General features: G+C 42.7%; 1 protein-coding gene across 5 annotated transcripts in view; it reads left to right on the top strand.

Annotated features, from left to right (window-relative positions):
* Positions 1–11527, top strand: part of PDGFRA (platelet derived growth factor receptor alpha) — a 44264-nt gene extending 32737 nt beyond the window's left edge. For all 5 annotated transcript variants that reach the window (XM_008522198.2, XM_070612895.1, XM_070612896.1 and 2 more), the window contains 4 exons: positions 1107–1206; positions 1325–1430; positions 2719–2960; positions 8234–11527. In XM_008522198.2, coding sequence (XP_008520420.1) covers positions 1107–1206; positions 1325–1430; positions 2719–2960; positions 8234–8381 — 596 coding nt within the window. In that variant the 3' untranslated portion in view covers positions 8382–11527. The remainder of the gene's footprint in view (positions 1–1106; positions 1207–1324; positions 1431–2718; positions 2961–8233) is intronic.
* The last annotated feature ends 9600 nt before the right edge of the window (positions 11528–21127 follow it).

Below are 21127 nucleotides of genomic sequence, written 5' to 3'. Positions count from 1 at the left end.
TGGGGGGCTGTGCCCTCACCCCTAGCCTTTGCCCTCCCTCTCCTTTGGGCTATGCTAGAGTGACTTTCTCCCACTGGAAATGCTCCTGTTGACATCCACACACCAGCTGCTCTTTCATCTTGGACTTTGGGTTAATGGGTTCACCAGTGCAGAGCTGCCCACCCCCTCACCTTATGGTGATCACGCTCACATGAAACTAGTGTGGGGACGAAAAGGGCGTGACTCTCCTTCCTGGTCATCATTCTGGAGGAGAGAAAGCTCCCATTCATTCATTCAGTCAGTCAGTCAGTCAGTCACCAGGTACTAAACAACACAGGTGCCCCATGCTGCCAGGCGAGGGCCCGAAGAGAGGGGTGAATTAGGACCCCGACCTGCAGACAGTTCATCTGGGGAGATGAGACTTACATACTTACTGATACACTGTGTGGTCCTAATTTAAAATTGTAGCGGGAGTCCAGAGGAAGGAGAAAGGAGTCCTGGACTAGTTTTGGAAGGCTTTAGAGAGGAAACTAAACTTGACTTGGCTTTGACCATAAAAATGTGAACTATTTCATGAATTTACTGTCATCCTGATGTGATAGTGAAGGTCCTACCTGCCTGGTCTCCTTTTTCTGTCTTAGCTCTCTCTCCATGGATGTCACGTGGGTCAGCCCAGTGTGTGCCTTCACTGAGTCTCACACTCCCTTAAGAGCAGAGAATTATCTAGACATTTCAGACCCCAACTTTGACTTTTGCTTTAATTGTTTGAGCATTTCTGGTGAAAATGACTCTTTTGGCCTCTGATTCAGAATTTCTCTTGCTTTTCTCTTTTGGTTTGTATGTGTAGATCCAATTGTCAGAAACATTGAAAAACGCTTCTATCTTTTTCTAAAGATGTAGAATTTTTGCCTAGGGTGCCTGGTCTTGACCAACTTAGAAGTCCTGGTTAAATTTAAGATCTGGGCAGGCTGTGAAATCAAGAGGATGATAACACTTAGTTTCCAAGAAAAAATCACTACTTCAAGGTGGGGATCCACAAACGTTTTCTAAAGGTGCTGTATGACCCCAAGTGTTTCCATGGTGTCCCACACACGTTAATCCTGGGGGTTTTCTTCTTTGGCTTCCAGGTGGCACACCCTACCCTGGCATGATGGTGGATTCTACTTTCTACAATAAGATCAAGAGTGGGTACCGGATGGCCAAGCCTGACCATGCCACCAGTGAAGTGTGAGCCCCTCCCCATCCCGTGGGGCTTATGGTTATGCCCAGTGGGTCTGTGGTAGTTGGGGGTGGGGGTCCCCTGACGCTCCTCCCTGCACCCACTCTGAGTTGTGCTCTTCTCCAGCTATGAGATCATGGTGAAGTGCTGGAACAGTGAGCCGGAGAAGAGGCCCTCCTTTTACCACCTGAGTGAGATTGTGGAGAATCTGCTGCCTGGACAATATAAAAAGGTTTGTCTGGGCCTCTTAAGATGGGTGGAAAGGAATGGACAAAGAGAGAAGATAGTAGCTGGTAGTTAAGCCAGTGAGAAGCATTGTTCAACACTGTTTTAAAAGAACATTTTCAAAGGAGGATAAAGATTGTGTGATCCAGTGGCCGGGCTTCAGGGAGGGCCCCGCGGGCCCCTGGTAGTGATGATGAATGAAAACCCTCCCCTGCCCGCAGGGCTCCCGTTTCATCTGAAGTGTGCAACACCTGGAAGCACTTTAGTCTCCAGATGTTTGAGTATCTGAAGCGACTGTGCAGTTGGAAGTCTCAGGGCATCCACAGCCATTAAATCTCTAATTTGAATGCCCTTAAATCCATGCAAAATTGGCTTTTACCAGCTGACTGGAAGGAACAACCTCAGCTGTTATCTGTGGCTCCAGCTGGTTTTTTTGTGGAATAGGAAGCATTGTTCAAAGGAACAAATGTAATTTCATGGAACCAAGCAGGATATGTTAATGAATGAAACAACTTCCTGTGGAGATGCTGAGAAGGAAGCCCAGATGCACTTGTATAATAAACTCAACTTCTTAGATTCAGGTTCTTCACTGTGTAGACATTTCATCCTTATTGCTTCTCTTTCTTCTCAAGGAGGAACAGTGCTAGGAGGTTGCACGCTGAACTGGAAGTTAAATACTTTTGTCCGTTGATTATCTCACTGCCCATTACAAGTCCATAAGTGAGGCAGTGAGGAGGCAGGAGGAAATTAACTGTAGGTCAGTCACAGATACTCTGGTTGGTGAAGATGTGTTGATGGGAAGAGACTAGAACTATTGTTGGAAATGCAGACCTTTTTAGATCAAAGGTCTCTAAGTTTTGAGTTCGATTTCTCCAATGTTTAAGGATCAGGAAGGCTTCAGGTGTGCTGTTCCCAGTGGAAGTCCTTGTCATCTCTTATCGGGGCCCATCCAAGCCCTGGAGAGATGGTGTGATGGGGGCCGGAGGGTCGGTGCTAGTCCCAGAGCAGGGAGTGTGTATGTATGGGGCACAGCTGTAGCTACTGACTTGGAGAAGGGGCTCTTGGTATTTTAAGATCTACCAGCAGGAGATCTCTGCCTTTGGTGGTCCTTTTTTCATGTTCCACATCTCTAGGAACAGTTGACATCTGACACACCCTCAGGTGTCTAAATCCCATATCTGTGAGGTAGTTTGGAAACACAGACAGTTAAAAAATAGTAAGTTCTGAGCACCTGTATTCTTTTTTGCAGTTTGGTCAATAATACTTGATTAACTATGTGACATGAATGTTTGCAGAGTTATGAAAAGATTCACCTGGACTTCCTGAAGAGCGATCATCCCGCCGTGGCACGCATGCGCGTGGACTCTGACAACGCCTACATTGGCGTCACCTACAAAAATGAGGAAGACAAGCTGAAGGACTGGGAGGGTGGCCTCGACGAGCAGAGGTTGAGTGCGGACAGTGGCTACATCATCCCTCTGCCGGACATCGACCCTGTTCCGGAGGAGGAAGACCTGGGCAAGAGGAACAGACACAGGTAGGTGTGGGCACAACCTCAGCTTCCCATGGTGCTCACCTGTGCCTCCCCCAGCACCCCAAAGGAGAGGGGCCATGGCTGCAGACAATGAGGCTCCCCTGGTGATGGATCTGTTCTAGGGGAGTGGGCAGACCAATCCCCAAGGGGTCAGTTCAATTTTGAAAATGCTTCCCAGATGATTCTATTATGTGCCCCCTGGGCCTGAGGGAGGTGTAGGGTGGGGAGGGACATGCTTCCCTGGTGAAGAATCTTTGACCTCAGGTAAGTCCTCAGATAATTTGATCAAACTGACAGAGCAGCTGTGGTTGAGATAATAGAAGCCTCTCTTGCTGTTTTCTTAGTCAGTCATCAAACTGAGGAGAAAGTTGAGAGAGAGGCTGGACCGGGCTATTTGATGCTACCTCAGTGGTTCTTCACCTTAGCTGCAAGTTGGAATCACCTGGGGAGATTTAAAAACTACTGATCTACAAACTTTACCCAGACCCACAAATTAGAATCTCGGGGAGTGGGGCCCAAGCGCTCCCTGGCTGATTTGTTCTTTCTTTCTTTTTAACTTTGTGTTGTGGAAGTTTTCTAACATGCACAATTCAAGAAGTATAGTGAACTGTCAGGCAATGTGTCACTCAGTTTCAGTGTTTATGAATTCATGGCTGATCTGCATGCATGATCACATCTACTCCTCCTCCCCTGCCCGCTCTAGATTATTTTGAAGCAATCCTAGACGTCATATCCTTTCATCCATGGACATTCCAGTGTATATCTCTAAAAGATAAGGGCTCTATTTTAAAAATAGCTACAGTTAAAAAGTTATTAAAAATATCTACAATACCATTATCTCACCCTCAAAAATGACGATAAATCATTAAAAGCATCAGATATCCAGTCAGTGTTCAAGTTTCCATGATTCTCTCACAAATATTATTTTACATTTGGTTTCTTCTATTCAAGACCCAAATAAGAGTCACATGTTGCATTTGGTTGATAGGTCTCTAAGTTCATCATGCCTCTTTTTTGCCCTCTTACGTGTTATTTGTGAAGAACCCAGAGTGTCTGCCTCTAGAATTCCCACATTCAGAATTTTGCTGGTTGCATCTCGTAGTGTGGTTTATCACATGCTTCTGTCTCCTGTATTTGTCGTAAACTGGTAGTTGGTCTAGAGGCTTGATCTGACTCAGCTTGGATTTTTGGCAGGCGTGCTTCAGAGATGGTGTTGTGTACTTCCATCAGGAGGTCCCTACTCTTCGGTTGTCTTTTTGTGACATTGACAATCACTGGTGATCATTATCTAGATGTGTTAATTTATTACCCAGGTGTTGCTAATGCACAGCCAAGACTAGAACCATTGGTTTACGTGGTCCAGATGGAGACCATGCCCCAATTCCCTGCTCTCTGCATAGCCTTTAAACAGAGGCAGGAGAAGGTGATAGGTTTAAGGTCCCCTGGTTCAAGGTCCAGGTTCAAGGTCCAAGTTGCTTATGAGTCTCTTATTTTCCCTCTTTGTCTAGGATGTTGTTTTCTCTTCTTCTTCAGTTGTTCAGTTGACTACATACAATTATTTAGGCACGTTGCATTATTATTTTGGAGGCTTAGAGCTGTGACCTCTCTCAACCAATTTAGGTGTAAGGTATAGACAGCCTTTATTTGTATGCACCAGGTAATTTTAAAAGTACAAAGATTTTTTTGTTTTTGTTTTTTGGGGATGTGTTATGAGATTTGGAGATAGGGCAAAGTGGCCTGTATGACTTACCTATCTAATTATCCTTTGCTCAGGACAGTTTATAAAATATGCTTATATTCCTTATGCAACAGTCTTTCTCCAAGTTTGGGGATCTGTGGTAGAACTGCATGGGGATGGGAGAAGGCTGAGCAGTGGTCTCCGAGCGCTCAAGTCCACATCTGCCATCCATTTGGTTTCTTTGTATTTGTGGGCTCTGAATAATATTTCAGTTGTGAAAAAGAGTTCTGCTTCTAAATAAAGTTAGAAAGTCACATTGGGATAAATAACATAAGAAGGGTCCTCAGAACTTTTCTAGGGGTACACAAGGCTGGAGTGCAGAATTTGATACATCTTCCACAAGGAGGCTCCATGACCGAGAACAATTTTAGTTGATAGGTAGTTGTTGTATTAGAGGAAGAGAACTCCTGAAAGGGTGGTACGTCTGATCTTTGACTTGTAAAAGGTATGTCCCAAACGACTACACCAGGTCAGGGGGGACTGTGGCCCCGACAGGCGGGCTGAGCATGGTGAGTGTCATAGCTTGGGCTGCTGCCATAACACAAGACCACAGACTGGGGGCACTAAATGATAGAAAATTATTGTCTCACAGTTCTGGAAGCTGGAAGCCCAAGATCAAGGGGTTGGCAGGTTTGGTTTCTCTAGTGCCTCTGTCCTGGCTTGCAGATGGCCGCCTCCCTGCTGTGTCCTCACACGGCTTTTTTCTGTGTGTGCATCCCTGGTGTCTCTTCCTCTTCGTATAAAGATATCAGTCCTATGGGATTAGGGACCCGTTTTAGTGACTTCATTTAACCTTAATTACCTCCTTAATGGCCATATCTCTGAATATAGTCCCATTGGAGTTTAGGGCCTCAGCTTATGAATTTGGGGGTGGGGGCACAGTTCAGCTCATAAAAGTGAGGGGAAGCCCGGAGCTGGGATGCTCTGGGTCTAGGCAGGCTAGGAGGAGTCGGCATGGTGGTCCAGAGGAGCCCTCTCCTCAGCCTCAGGATGCTTGGTCTTGGGAGAGGACTAGGCGTGAGGAAGGCAGGGCCTTGCTGTAGAGGGCTTGGTGGTGACAGGTCAGAACCTATCAGAAGCCAAGCTCCAGGCTACAAGGTGGGCACTGTGGCTCAGGAACCAGAAGTAGGCCCAGTCATCAGCTGTAGGACCCACTGCGAATCCTGACAAGCAGCAAGGATGATCTGGTGCTCGTCTCGGTGGAAGTCAGCTTCTTCTGTACCCACACCCCTGTCTTTTCTCTATGAGATGGACTGACAGAGAGAGAAGTATGCCAGGCCCAGGAGGTGAGTGCCAGGGGGACTGACTCTACTGTAGGACTCAGCTGTAGAACTCGCCCCCAAGGAGAGGGCCAGCAGTTCAAATCACAGCATCCAAGGAAGTGTCATAAACGCAGGTCCTAGCTGGGTTGGGGTCAATATCCAATGGTTGACTCAGGCCTCCAGCCATTGGCCAGGACCCCAAGAACCAGGTCTGGCCTCCTGGGGAGAGGGGCTCTTAGGACTAGACAGTTCTCAAGAGGAGCCAAGGGGCCGGCCCTGTGGCCAAGTGGTTAAGTCGAGTGCTCCACTTTGGCGGCCCAGCATTTTGCTGGTTTGGATCCTGGGCACGGACATGGCACCGCTCATCAGGTCACACTGAGGTGGCATCCCACATGCCACAACTAGAAGGACCCACAACTAAAATATACAACTATGTACTGGGGGGGCGATTTGGGGAGAAAAATCAGAAAAAAAAAAAAGAGGAGCCAAGTGGACTAGGGTTCACAAGGAGGCTCCATGACCGGGGTGTAAGTCAGGGGTAGAGTGGAATACAAACCAGGAACTGAGGCAAAAGCTCCATCACAGGGAAGGGCCGAGTCTGTGGGGTTGTGAAGGGAAACCTCAGTTCAGTAGCCCTGTAGGTTCTAAGAGCTCTCTGAGCCACAGGGGCCTTGGGGTGGGTGGCAGCAGGCTGTTTCCTGTAGGCTTCTACTTGGCCGGGTTCAGTCCTCTGCTTGGAAACTGAATGGAGAGGAGGAGAGAAAGGCTGAGGAATCAGACCTGGCCTGATAGGCAGGAAACAACTGCAAGGGCTGAGAGCCCCTGTTTGGTATGTGGGCACAAGATTCCTTCCTCTGGCTGGCCAGCCAACAGTGTAGTTTATGTGCTATGTATATAGCCCAGTGCTACAGCCTCATAGTGAGGAGGAGAAGCATAGTCCTGCCTGTCAGCAGATGATGCTCTGCTTGGAGCAAAAAGATATACATAAAAATGTAGCACTCGAGCCAGCCCTGGTGGCCTAGTGGCTAAGTTCAGTGTGCTCCGCTTTGGTGGCCCAGGTTCGGTTCCCAAGTGCAGAACCACATCACATGTCTGTCAGTAGCCGTGCTGTGGTGGCAGCTCACATAGAAGAACTAGAAGGACCTACAAATAGAATATACAACTATATACTGGGGCTTTGGGGAGAAGGAAAAGAGAGAGGAAGTTTGGCAAGAAATGTTAGCTTGAATGTTTCTCAGCAAAAAAAAAAAAAATGTATCAGTACAAGGCAAGATAACAATAAGACAGTAGGAGTTCAGAGAAGGTAGAAGACACAGGGAGTTGTGACAGGCTAGAGACTTTCGGGAAGATTATGTTCCAAAAATTTTTGTGAAAAATTTTAAATATTGAGAAAAATTGAGAGAATACATCTACCATGTAGATTGAGCAGTTGTCACATTTGCTGTAAGATATAATAGGTGTATCACTCACACACACACACTCTCATAGTTTTTTTTCCTTACTAAATCATTTGAAACTCCAGCACACATTTTGTTGGAATAAGGATACTCCCCTCCATAACCATAATAGCATGATCACACGTAAGCAAATGAACAACTATCCCCTGACATCATCTAATAACCAGGCCCTATTTAAATTCAGGTAAGAGTTTGAATAATAATAGCTAACATTTATTGAGCTCTTATTATGTTCTAGGCGCTGTGCTCAGTGCTTTATGGTTCTTACCTTATTGAATCACCCTGACAGACAGGAAAATTGTCAAGCATTACTGTCATTCCATTTTATAGAGTTCATGGGGTTCAGTGACTTGTGTGAAGTCCCACAGCTAGTAAGTGGTGGACCATTTCAGACCTAAGGCTTTCTGACTCTAGAACGCACCTTCGCAGCCACTAGTCTAGTAAGTAAGGAGTCTTCACATGCCCTTTTGATCGGGCATTGCTGATTTTCTCTCCCATTAGGATTCAGTAGGGAAAGTAGAGATTGTTGCAGCCTGTTAGCAACTTCGATGAAAAATTTGGCAGAAGAGAAGGAAAGCTGAAGTGTGGAGATGACCTGTGGATCTGGGTTTTCCATGTGGACCTCTGCAGTGCAACAGATGATGAGTAGCTGTCTGACTTGGTGGCAGAATCTTGCCCAACTAAGTAGACTGAATTTGAAAGCCAAAGGATCTTACAGGAAGAGCTCCTTTGCCTTTGGGGGGCCACCTTAGAAACGCCACCGTGGTCTAGTTGGTCTGTGCGTGGGCCATAAGCTTTCCTATTCTCTCCCTCCTCCAGCTCGCAGACCTCTGAAGAGAGTGCCATCGAGACAGGTTCCAGCAGTTCTACCTTCATTAAGAGAGAGGATGAGACCATTGAGGACATCGACATGATGGACGACATTGGCATAGACTCCTCAGACCTGGTGGAGGACAGCTTCCTGTAACTGGCAGATTCAAGGGGTACCTTCCACCTCTGGAGCCACCTTGGATCCTTTCACGAAAACCACTTTACTGCAGTGCAGAGTTTCAGAGGAGGACTTGGATGACGTGTAAAGAGAAGTTCCCAGCCAAGGGCCTCAGGGAGCCTTCTAAATATGAATGGATGAGATATTTTGGAGTGAACTTTTTCAGCACTGCCTCTTGGCAGTGCTTTAGTAGCATCTCAGCGGTGTGTGAAGTTTGGAAGTAGACGGACAAGGAAATAATAGGCCGTGGAAGACGAACTTTGTATTTCAAGGGCATTGGTGAGATTCCAACATACACATTTTTTACTGCAACAAAACTCCAGCATTGTAATTATGTAAATAACTCTAACCAAGGGCGTGTTTAGATTTGTATTAACTGTCTTCTCTGGACTTCTGAAAAGACCACTCAACCCATCCATGTACTTCCCGCTTGAAACCTGGTGTCAGCTGCTGTTGAAATTTTTTATGAAGTACATGCAAAACCACTTTTGAACCTTAAAAGGTACTGGTACTATAGCATTTTCCTTTTTTTTTAGTGTTAAAGGATAAAAGATAACAATTAACCGAACTCATTTGATAGATTTGGGTCATTTAGAAGCCCAGCAACTCATTTTTATACTATAATCTATGTTTATAATAATACTACTGTTATCAGTAATGCTAAATGTATAATATGTAACACGTTTTCCCTACAGAGAAAGCACAATTTTTAAAAATCCTTACTAAGTAGGTGACAAGTTTGACAGTTTTTGACATTTATATTAAATAACATATGTTTCTCTATAAAATATGGTAATAGCTTTAGTGGATTAAATTTAGTTGAACATAGAGAACAAAGTAAAAGTAGTGTCTTCCAGGAAGTCAGAGTTTTTAACTGTGTACTGAGTAGGTTCCCTAGTCCCTTGTACTAAACAATCAACTGCCCTCTGAAGTAATGGGATTCGAAAAGCAAACCAACCCCCTAAATCCTAAACGTTCTCAATAGAAAGGCAGGCCTATGCCTAACAGGACTTCTCATGTTGTTACCAATGGAAAATATGGTCATCAGCAGAAAGACTGGATTTGCAGAGGTTTTTTCATGCCTAGTGATAACTTTGGTGGGCCCCAACATACATAGTTTTTAAATTCTACAAACCCTACAAGAGTTGGAAGGATGCCCTGCACATCAGCTGCCTTCCTTCATCTCTTACCCCAAAGAGGAGTAGTTTGAAACCCTGAGACTATAAAGGCATTGTTTAGTGGAGGCTGTGTGTGCATGAGCCTGGATCCTTGGTTCCCAAATGTAACTGGCAACCAGAGTCCCCAGATCCTAGGTCCCCATCCCAAAGATTCCGAATCATTAGGTCTGGTGGGGAGCAGAAACCTATGTTTTTATAAACTCCCTGCCTGTTCTGATCAGCCAGGTTTGGGAAACACCAGCTTGGGTTACAGGAAGTTGCCATGGGAAAAAAATAATTTGAAATGTGGAACTGGGCTGGAAGTCAACCATATAGGAAACCTACCATTTGAATCCTTGGCGCTGGGTCAGTTGACATTTAATGCTATCTATCTAGCAATTGCTACCCTTAATTGAACTTTCCAGTCTTAGCTGAGGCTGGGAAAGCTAAATCTTGGTTTGGCAGGTCTTCTAAAAGTAAAGACACTGCTTCTCTCTGAATGGGGGAACTGAACTTGCCCTCCTCCCCCGGAAAAGGCGTGAACACAAAGGACGCACTTCTGTGTGCTGAGTCTCTGTGTAACCAGGTCAATCTTTGGGTGAAAAAAATTTAAAAGTTTTACTGAAATTTTGGTGTTAATGGGAGGACAAATTGTTGCATCCATCTAAACAGTCACGCTGGTGGGTGTGAGCTCATTGGCATTCTTTGCAGTATGGCTTAACATTGCTGACACCATATGAATGAAACATGGGCATGATTACTGCAATCACTGTATGTGCTCCTGGCAGGTGATGCTCTGGAAGATGGAGAAGCAATAACAAGGTACTTGACTACCTACTGGTGTAATCTCAATGCAAGCCCCGAATTTCTTATCCACCTTTTTCATAGTAAGTGTGAAGACTGAGCCAGATTGGCCAATTAAAAAAGAAAACCTGACTAGGTTCTGTAGAACCAATTAGACTTGAAATACATATGTGTTTCTAGAATCACAGCTCGAGCATTCTATTTACCACTCACTCTCCCATGTACAGCCTTCTTTTCTTGGTGCTTTGCATTTTGATGTTCCTTTGAGTCTTGTGTGACATCATGAGGCTGGATGAAAATTCTCAGACCAGCAGGTTCCAGTCCTAATGAATGCTCCCACCTGAGTTTGTATGTGACTGCATTTTTTTTTTTTTTGGAGGTGAGGAAGATTGGCCCTGAGCTAACATCTGTGCCAGTCTTCCTCTATTTTGTATGTGGGATGCCACCACAGCATGGCTTGCTGAGCGGTGTGTAGGTCCATGCCCAGGATCCGAACCAGCGAACCTTGGGCAAAGCAGAGCATGCAAACTTAACCACTATGCCACCAGGTGGCCCCTGCATTTTTTTTTTAAACAGTGTTTTCAATGCATCACAGATTCGTTTTGTTTTTGGCCTCCTGCAAAGCCCCCGGATGAAAATTTACCAATCCTTCCTGCTTTCTATTTTTATGAAGACAATCAAAGCTGGCCTGAGAAACCCAATTTGTGACTTTTTAAATGATCAATGATGTCCTTAAAAATGTGGTCTGCCAATCTGTACAAAGTGGTCCTGTTTTTGTGAAGAGGGACGTGAGATAAAATGATGTTATACATCAATGTGTATATATGTATTTCTATATAGACTTGGAGAATACTGCCAAAACGTTTATGACAAGCTGTATCACTGCCTTTGTTTATATTTTTTTAACTGTGATATTCCCCACAGGCACATTAACTGTTGCACTTTTGAATGTCCAAAATTTATATTTTAGAAATAATAAAGAGAAAACTACGTAAGTGTTCCCAAAACAGTGGTGTGGTAAATGTGTGAGAAGAACTAACTCGATAGGAAGGGTCTACGATACAAAATGTATTACAAATACTCCTGTTCGTGTTTTTGTTTTAAAACGTGTAAATGAAGATCTTTATATTTCAATAAATGAGATATATATATAATTTAAAGTTATGCTAAGGTTCCAGGATTTTTGTCTTTAGTTGGATCGTATAGATTAAAGCAATCCTATTCAATTTATTTTGTTAGCAGCATTCCAGGAGGACTCTGTCTTATTTATTTGAGCTAGTTCGTTTTCAGACCCAGCATTTGACTTAAAGGATGACTGGCTCTTGGCTCATCTTTGATCCTATCATTTAGTTTGTTTGTTATAATAGCGTTTTATTGTGTGGTGTTTTTCTCCCCTTCAGAAGACATACGAGACTGCATTTACTCTGGACAGCACTCAAACATTGTAGAAGTTCCTAAAATAAAAGGTTAAACGCCTTTTCCACCATCTCTTCTTTGCTGCCCCTGTCCCATTTCCCAGAGGCCGCACTGCAGCATTTGGTGTGTGTTCTTTTATCCTTTCGGCCCCCTCTCTGTGCATCTGCTTATATGCATATACACACATCTCTATTTTTACTTCATATTTTACCTAAATGGGATTGTACTTTATGTAATGCTTTGTAATGTACTTTTTCTTTTCTTTTTTTTAAATATTTTTTGGGGAGGAAGGGTGAGGAAGATTGGCTCTAAGCCAACATCTGTTCCCAATCTTCCTCTTTTTGCTTGAGGATGATTGTCCCTGAGCTGACGTCTTTGCCAATCTCCCTCTATTTTGTACGTGGGATGCCACCACAGCATGACTTGCTCAGGGGAGTATAGGTCTGCTCCCAGAATCCGAACCTGTGAACCCCAGGCTGCTGAAGCGGAGCATACGAACTTAACCACTATGCTACCAGGCCAGCCCCTAGACTTTATTTTTTAGATCAGTTTTAGTTTCACAGCAAGATTGAGTGGAAGGTACAGAGATTTCCCCTCTATCCTCTGCCCCTACACATGTACAGCCTCCCCCATTATCACCATCCCCTGCAGAGTGGTACGTCTGTTATAACTGATGAACCTACGAGGACACATCATTATCACCAGAGTCCACAGTGCTCTTTTCTTTTAATGCTCTGTTTTAGAGATCTCTGTGAGAAGTATATATGGATAGACCTCCCTTCCTTTTCATCAGCTGTGTATTCTCTCATTATGTTAGTGTACTATAATTTATGGAATCACGTTCCTATAGATGCATTTATAGTTTCCAATTCTTTGCTGTTAAAGGACTTCATGAACATCCTTGCATACATATCCTAGTGCACACGTAGTTTTGTTAGGATAGATTCCTAGAAATAAAATTGCTAGGCTAAAGTGTGTCCAGACATAAATTGATATGGAGCCCAAGCCTGCAGATATGATTGTCACAGGAAGTTCTTGAATATCTGCACACGAATCACCTGCTTTGCAGGTTATCTGCAGCTACCCAGGGTTTCCTCTGCCTCACCTGCTAACTGTGATGTGATATGTGTGGGAGGATGTGGGTTTTGCGTTCTGAAGCATGCTGAATCAAATGACTTTAGGAATGAAAAAGAAAATCATACAACTCGCCTTGTTTTCAACTCATCCATAGTGGAAATTTGTTATGTTGTTAATAGTCGAATAATTGAAATGTAGCACCCTATTCCAATGTAACTCCTATTACCCAAACTTAAACAGCCTGCATATCAAAGCACACCTCCCTGGCGTTCAACGGAAGGAGCTCGCAGGTTGGGGATCGGCTCCGCCTCAGTCCCAGCCCAGGAAGGAGACAGATCATCGAGAACAGCAACCTGCCGATTAAACAACAGATGCTTAATCTAGCATCCAGGCCGTGCTGCAAGCCTGTGAGAGATCTCTTTGTCCTCCTTTTAATGTATAATTCTACCTCTTAATACTCCGCAGACAATTATGCCTACTTTATCTCATCATGACAATAAAAAAATGACTTATACTACTGGAGGGTTTTAAAACTTTTTCAAAGATCCTTTTCACATTTACTTATTTTGGTTTTTACAATAGTCTCCCTTTGAGACAGGGAAGACATTTTATAGACGAGGAAACCAAGTGACTTTTAAAAAGCACACAACTGAGTAATGAGAGCACTGGGATGAGAAATTCCAAGTCTACTAATTCCAATGCTGTTTACAACAGAGCATGGAAAATCAAGAGAGACTGGGAAATGTCAGTGTTCAGAAGTAGGTCGCTTTGCTTCTTGAGATATTTCAAAAGACAAGTGATGGACTAGTCGGCCTGTAGAACTATTTGATGCATTCGTAATAAGAACAATTTCTTTTCAGGCTATAGTACAATAGTTCTGATAATGGATATTGTGATTTTAATAGCTATGTGCTTCATAAAATGCAGCTCAGGAAAATGGCTTAGAATATATGAATCCATCATAAACGAGCAATTTTCCCTGGGATAAATAGGGCAATAGAAATGCTTCATTATCTCCGACTCCAAATACATATAAGGATTAAGCCCAACCACATTGTTGTGGGAGAATTAATATACTGTGTTTATAACAGACACTCCTGCAATTAAAATACATGTGAAAATACATATGCGGCCTTAATTAGCACATTCTGTTCCACCCGGGTACATAAATAGCACCTGTGTCCTAAGGAATAATGAATGCATCCTCCAAAATATATTCATACATGGGTAACGTTCCTATCACCCACATTTTAGTCTGCATATAAAGAGATGGAGACATCAAGGACACATGGTCTCGCATGGCATGGGGAGCATATTTGCTCCCTGTTTCTGGTGTATAGACTAATTGGAATTTTAAAAAGATTTGCCACATTATCCTGGCAGATGGTATTTTGCTTTATTATTATTCATGGGTATTAATGACTTCCCTTTGGAGCATGTGTATCCTGTCTATTTTCAATTTCATTACATTTCATGCTGACTGCTCCAAACAGAATCGGATCCAGTATTTTCTGTGTAGTGCTTGAGCTGCAGATCGTTTGGGTGGTCAAAGTTTTAGACTTGATTTAAGGAATTAAGTAAGTCTTCGAAATGGAGAAAACCTTTTTCTTCTCTGTCCTGAGTATTCCATCACATTTCTCATTTTGTTCAGCTTGCTATCCCGCAGGGCTGCGTGTAATATCTGGTGTGTATGAAGGCAATTCCAGAGTGGATGCCTCTTTTTGTTAACCTGAGATTATTCAACATCCTTTCTTTCTTTCTGGAAAGGTTGGGATTTGGTTTCCTAATGGAGAAAATGCACGAGAACATGAGGCAATGACCTTGGCACAGAAAGTCATTTTTTAATTATTCCTTCAACAAATATTTTGTACAGAACAGCCTCTTCTTTGTTTACTGGATCTCCAGAATGCTTAAGCCTAAGTGAGGCAGCTGGCAGAGTTGATTTCAACCAGCTAATTACCTGAGGGGAACATTACGTCACAGAGCAAAGCAGCACAGAGCAGAAAATTGTGGTAGATGGAGGCCACAGTCCTTACTTGGGAATCACAAAAAGCCAGAGGAGTAGGATATAGAGCACCGCTTACTGGAGCCTCCTGATGAAACGAAAACTTTTCTGCACCAGAGGACACAAAGTGTTGTTGGAACATTTGAGAATGGGGAGCAATGGCTGGAGTGGCCAGAGCTGGTGCCCTTGCTTCCTGCAGCCCCTGTCCTTGCTTGATTCTAGACACTTCCATGGCTGCCGTAACATCCATCCTCCCAAACTTTTATTCTTCTATTCTTCAATGTTGTTGAGCTAGGCACTGTTTTAGGCACTGGGATTCAGAAATTAATCCAACAGACAGGATCTCTACGTCATGGAAGATAGATTTTCTCTCTAGAGCAGAGGGAAGAATTGTTTCATGTGCAGCATAATGAAGACAATGTCTCTTTCTGAGACAAAGGTTGGTCTGATTTGCTTGAAGCCTATTATAAAAGACTGGTGTTTCCTAAGCTTAGGGTTCTTCAGCTGTGACACAAACTCATTGCCTGTGTAGCATCTACCCAGGCCATTTTGCATTGCCCCCACAGGGCTTGGGGGACAAGAACTGATATAAATATAAAGTTCATGCTGTTTACTGTACCGTGAGCAGTAAAGTCCTTTGTTTCTGACCTGGGAGTCTTGGCAGCATCCATGAACCTAGCAGGCTAACTTGTTAACTTGCAAGGAGGATGAACTCTCAGACCCTTCGTGGTTTTTGACACTAACTCAGCACAGTACCAGTCGAGTAAGATCTCTCTTATCTCCTTACTTTTTCCCCAAATGATACGCTCCTTAACCCTGGAGGGATCAGAGGCAACCGAGTGAGTAGAGAAGGAATGAAAAAGCTCTAGCTGGGGAAAATAGAGGAGAAGTTGACCATATTCATCTCTTTACTCCTGCAGCCTCTCCCTCTTCAGTAGGTCCAAGGTGGGGAAATAGAAATGAAAACTTCATGTGGAGTTCAGAGTTTATGGTTACTATACTGGAGGAAATAGAGAACGTTTTATTATTTAAGCGTGACAAGAAATGTCAACAGGTTGATTCTAAATTTCATCCAAATGGAAAGGAAGAATGAACTCTATAGAGTAGGTGTGTAGAATTATGGGACAATAATTAATTGAGATTATTTTCTATTGTTATGCATGTTCAATCCAACACTATATCTTAATTCTTCAGAAAACAGGATGGGAAAAATGGCAATTCCCCACTCCTAGCAAGAATCATGTTGAGGATATTTTGGTGCTGCCATCCAGCTCTTGTCATAAGTCCTTTTCAACCAGGAGTGAGACTGTGGTGATGGTAGAGTCTCAGGGAGGTGGATGTTGAGGTGACATTGTCACCATAGGGTAAGGTCCTGACACTCTAGTTGTGATTTTGGAAACAAGAATCCTTCCAAACTGAAATATAAGTGATCTTTGGCACACTTTTCTAAGAAGATGCTTATTTAGTCATCGTTCAACAACCATTTCCCATGGATTATGTTAAATCCAAGGGATGGTAATATCACTAATGTTCAGTGACCATTGTGGTAAGTCGAATTATACCTCAGAACTATCTTCCTCCTCCTCTCTTTTGTAGGAGAAGTAGACAGTCTCACCTCATTAATGTTGGACTTGGCCACGTGACTCTCTTTGACTACCAGGATGTTAACAGACACAATACAGTAGATATTTGAAATTTGCTTGTGTTGAAGGACTTACACTCTTCACTCTTAACAATATTGAGTATTCCAGTCTGTGAACATGGTATATCTCCCCATTTACTTAGGTCTTCTTTATTTTATCTCAGTAATATTTTGTAGATTTTAGGATACTTACTCTTTTTATGCTTTTTTGTGTGTGTGTGAGGAAGATTGGCCCTGAGCTAACATCTGTGCCAATCTTCCTCTATTTTGTATGTGGGATGCCACCACAGCATGGCTTGTGGAGTGGTATGTAGGTCTGCACCCAAGATTTGAATGCACAAACCCCAGGCCACTGAAGCAAAGCATGTGAACTTAACCGCTATGCAACCAGGCCTGGCCCTGTTTTGTAAGTTTATTTCTAAATATTTCATTTTTTTGATGCTATTTTAAATGGCATTTTTTTCCATTGCTTAGTATATAGAAATGCAATTGGCCTTATTTTCTGCAATCCTGTAGATTCCTTAGGATCATTTTTACAAAAACAATGATGTTATCTTTAAGTAAAGATAATTTTACTTCTTCCTTCCCAATTCGGATGCCTTTTTATTTTATCGAGGTCATAATGATTTACAGCATTGTGTAATTTCAGGTGTACATTACAATTTATGAGTTTCTGTATAGACTGCATCATGTTCACCACCAATAGTCTATTTTTTTTTTTTTGAGGAAGATTAGCCCTGAGCTAACATCTGCTGCCAATCCTCCTCTTTTTGCTGAGGAAGACTGGCCCTGAGCTAACATCCGTGCCCATCTTCCTCTACTTTATGTATGGGATGCCTGCCACAGCATGGTTTGCCAAGCAGTACCATGTCCGCACCCAGGATCTGAACCAGTGAACCCTGGGCCGTCAAAGCGGAATGTGTGAACTTAACCACTATGCCACCGGGCTGGCCCCACCAATAGCCTAATTTTTATCTGTCACCATATATAAGTGCCCCTTTATCCCTTTTACCCACCTCGCATCCCCCTTCCCCTCTAGTAACCACTAATCTATTCTCTTTATCCATGTGTTTGTTTATCTTCCACATATGAGTGAAATCATGTGGTGTTTGTCTTTCTCTATCTGACTTATTTTGCTTAACATCATACCCTAAAGGTCCATCCATGTTGTCACAAATGGGATGATTTTGTCTTTTTTAGTGGCTGTGTAGTATTCCATTGTATATATATACCTTGTCTTCTTTATCTGTTCATCTGTAGAAGGGCACTTGGCTTGCTTCCACATCTTGGCTATTGTGAATAATGCTGCAATGAACATAGGGGTGCATAAATCTCTTTGGATCATTGATTTTAAGTTCTTTGGATAAATACCTAGTAGTGAGATAGCTGGATCATTTGGTATTTCTATTTTTAATTTTTTGAGAAATCTCCATACTGTTTTCCATAGTGGCTGCACCAGTTTGCATTCTCATGTCTTTAGGTATTTTTAAATTTCTCCTTTGATTTCTTCACAGATCCAGTAACTGTTCAGTAGCAGTTGTTTGGTGTCCACATATTGATGACTTTTCTAGCTTTTTCTTATAGTTGATTTCTAGTTTCATAGCATTGTTGTCAGAAAAGATGCTTTATATGATTTCAATCTTCTTAAACTTATTGAGGCTTGCCTTGTTTCCCAACATATGATCTGTCTTTGAGAATGTTCCATCTGCACTTGAGAAGAATGTGTATTCTGCTGTTTTTAGATGGCGTGCTCTCTATATATCTGTTACATCCATCTGCTCAAGTGTTTCATTTAAGTCCACTGTTTCCTTGTTGATTTTCTGTCTGGATGGTCTATCCATTGATGTAAGTGGGGTGTTGAGGTCCCCTTCTATTATTGTGTTGCTGTTAATTTCTTCCTTTAGGTCTGTTAATAGTTGTTTTATATACTTTGGTGCTCCTGTGTTAGGTGCATATATATTCATAAGTGTTATGTCCTTTTAGTGGAGAGTCCCTTTTATCATTATATACTGTCTCTCTTTGTCACTCATTGTCTTTTTTATCTTGAAGTTTGCTTTGTCTGATATAAGTATGGCAACACCTGCTTTCTTTTGTTTGCCATTTGCTTGGAGTATTGTCTTCCATCCCTTCACTCTGAGCCTACGTTTGTCTTTAGAGCTGTGTTTCCTGGAGGCAGCATATTGCAGGGTTTTGTTTTCTAATCCATCCAGCTACTCTGTGTCTTTTGATTGGAGAATTCAATCAAATCATTTACATTTAGAGTGATTATTGATATCTGAGGGCTTAATACTTCCATTATCTCATATTTTCTGGTTGTTCTATATTTCCATTGTTTCTCTTCCCTTGTATTTCTGACTGCCATTTCAGTTTTGGTGGTTTTCTGTGGTGGTTTTCTCTTTATTTTTGAATTGTGGCTCTGCTCTGATTTTTTGTTTAGTGGTTTCCATGAGGTTTGTATAAAAGATCTTGTAGATGAGATAGTCCATTTTCTGATAGCCTCTTATCTCCATTAGCCTAAGTAGGTTCCATCCCTTTTCTCCCTTTATTATTGTTGTCACAAATTATTCTGTTTTGAGTTGTGCATCTGTGTCTAGACTGAAGTGTTTATAGCTATTTTTGATGCTTTCCTTCCCTTTACCTTTTATGTTATAAATTAAGTGTTTGCTAAGCTGTTCTGATAGAGAGCTGCAGTTTTCTGATTTTTTTGTGTCTATTTATCTCCTTGCTTAAAGCTTTATAGAACTTTGTCTTTTTGTTTCAGGTATGAATGCTTCCTTTATCATTTATTGTAAGGGAGGTCTAGTGGTGATGAACTCCCTCAGCTTTTGTTTACCTTGGAGAGCTTTTATTTCTCCACTGTATCTGAAGGATAGCTTTGCTAGATAGAGTATTCTTGGATAACAGTTTCATCTTTCTGTATTTCGAAAATATCATTACATTCTCTCCTAGCCTGTAAGGTTTCTGCTGAGAAATCTGCTGAAAGCATGATAGGGGTTTCTTTGTAGATTATTTTCTTCTGCCTTGCTGCCCTTAGTGTTTTTTTCTTTGTTGTTGACTTTTACCAGTTTCTATCATATGCTTTGGAGAAGGTCTTTTTCCCTTGATGTAATTAGGAGTTTTATTGACTTCATATACTTGTAAGTCTAACTCCTTCCCCAGGTTTGGGAAGTTCTACCTATTATTTCTTTGAACAAGCTCTCTGCTCATTTCTCCCTCACTTTTCCCTCTGGAATACCTATAATCCTTATGTTGCTTTTCCTAATTGAAGTGAATATTTCTCAAAGAATTCCTTTATTTTTTTAAAATCTTAGTTCTCTCTCCTCCTCTACCTAAAGCATTTCTATACTTCTATCCTCTAAATCACTAATTCCGTCCCCTATAATGTCAGCTCTATTTTTTAAGGATTCTAGATTATTTTTTATCTCATTGATTGTGTTCTTCATATCCAGAATTTCTGGGGTTTTTTTTATAGTTTAAATGTTTGTGGTGAAGTATTCCCTCTGCTCATTAATTTTATTCCTGAGCTCATTGAACTGTCTTTCTGGGTTTTCCTGTAACTCACTGAGTTTTTTATGACAGCTATTTTGCATTCCCTGTCATTTGGATTGTAAATTTCTGTGGTTTCAGGGTTGGTTTCTGGAGACTTGTCATTTTTTGTCTGCTCTGAATTGTTACTGTAGTTTTTCATAGTGTTTGATGAACTAATCCTTTGCTGGTGCTTTTATGGTAGCAGATTCCACCTGCTACAGCTGAGGGGAAGCGGGAGCTGTGTTTCTGATCCCACCCCATCTGCTGGAAGTTGTGCAGGTATGATGTGTGCTCCTGTAGGCTGGGATAGCATTTGCACATGCTGGATTGCTGCCACCTCAGCTTATATTTGCACTGGCTGCTGTGCTTGGTGGGTGGGGCTTTGTTGGGGAGTCTGAGCTGGGGCCACTTGTTAGGGCTGTGGCGGTGTGGTGGACATTCCTGCCAGCAGAGAAAGCATTCATGTGTGCATGCAGCCTGCTGCCTCCTCTTCCTAGTGTTGTGCTGAGGAGTGTTCCCACTGGCAGGGCCGTGGTGCTACAGTGGGTGTTCCTGCTGGCTGGGATAGCATTCACCTGCAGTCCGGGCTATCCCTGCCTCCTCTTTTTTTAATGCAAATTTTTAATTTTTTTTTGGTGAGGAAAATTGGCCCTGAGCTAACATCTGTTATCAACCTTCCTCTTTTTGCTTGAGGAAGATTGTTGCTGAACTAACATCTGTGCCAATCTTCCTCTATTTTTTGTATGTGGGATGCTGCCACAGCATGGCTTGGTGAGTGGTGTGTTGGTCCATGCCCAAGATCCAAACCTGTGAATCCTGGGCTGCTGAAGTGGAGTGCATGGACTCAACCACTACACCACCAGACCAGTACCTCCCTGTCTCCTCTTAGAGTGGTGCCAGCCATTGTGTGAAGACCCATGACCCAGCTTGTTACTGCTGGGAAGGTGTGGGGGAGTGCTCATCTATCTCCACTGCTTCCAGGGGACTCAGTCTATCCACCTTCAGGTGTATAGCTGTACGGGTCTCGGGCATCCTGTTGTGCTGTGTGGGTATCCTCCACTGGTCAGTGAATGTCTATTTAGTTGTAATTCAGAGG

The sequence above is a fragment of the Equus przewalskii genome, chromosome 3, assembly GCF_037783145.1.
Source record: "Equus przewalskii isolate Varuska chromosome 3, EquPr2, whole genome shotgun sequence".
NCBI lineage: Eukaryota > Metazoa > Chordata > Mammalia > Perissodactyla > Equidae > Equus > Equus przewalskii.
The sequence above is the reverse complement of the archived record's forward strand: the minus strand, read 5'-3'. Positions and strand labels throughout refer to the sequence as shown.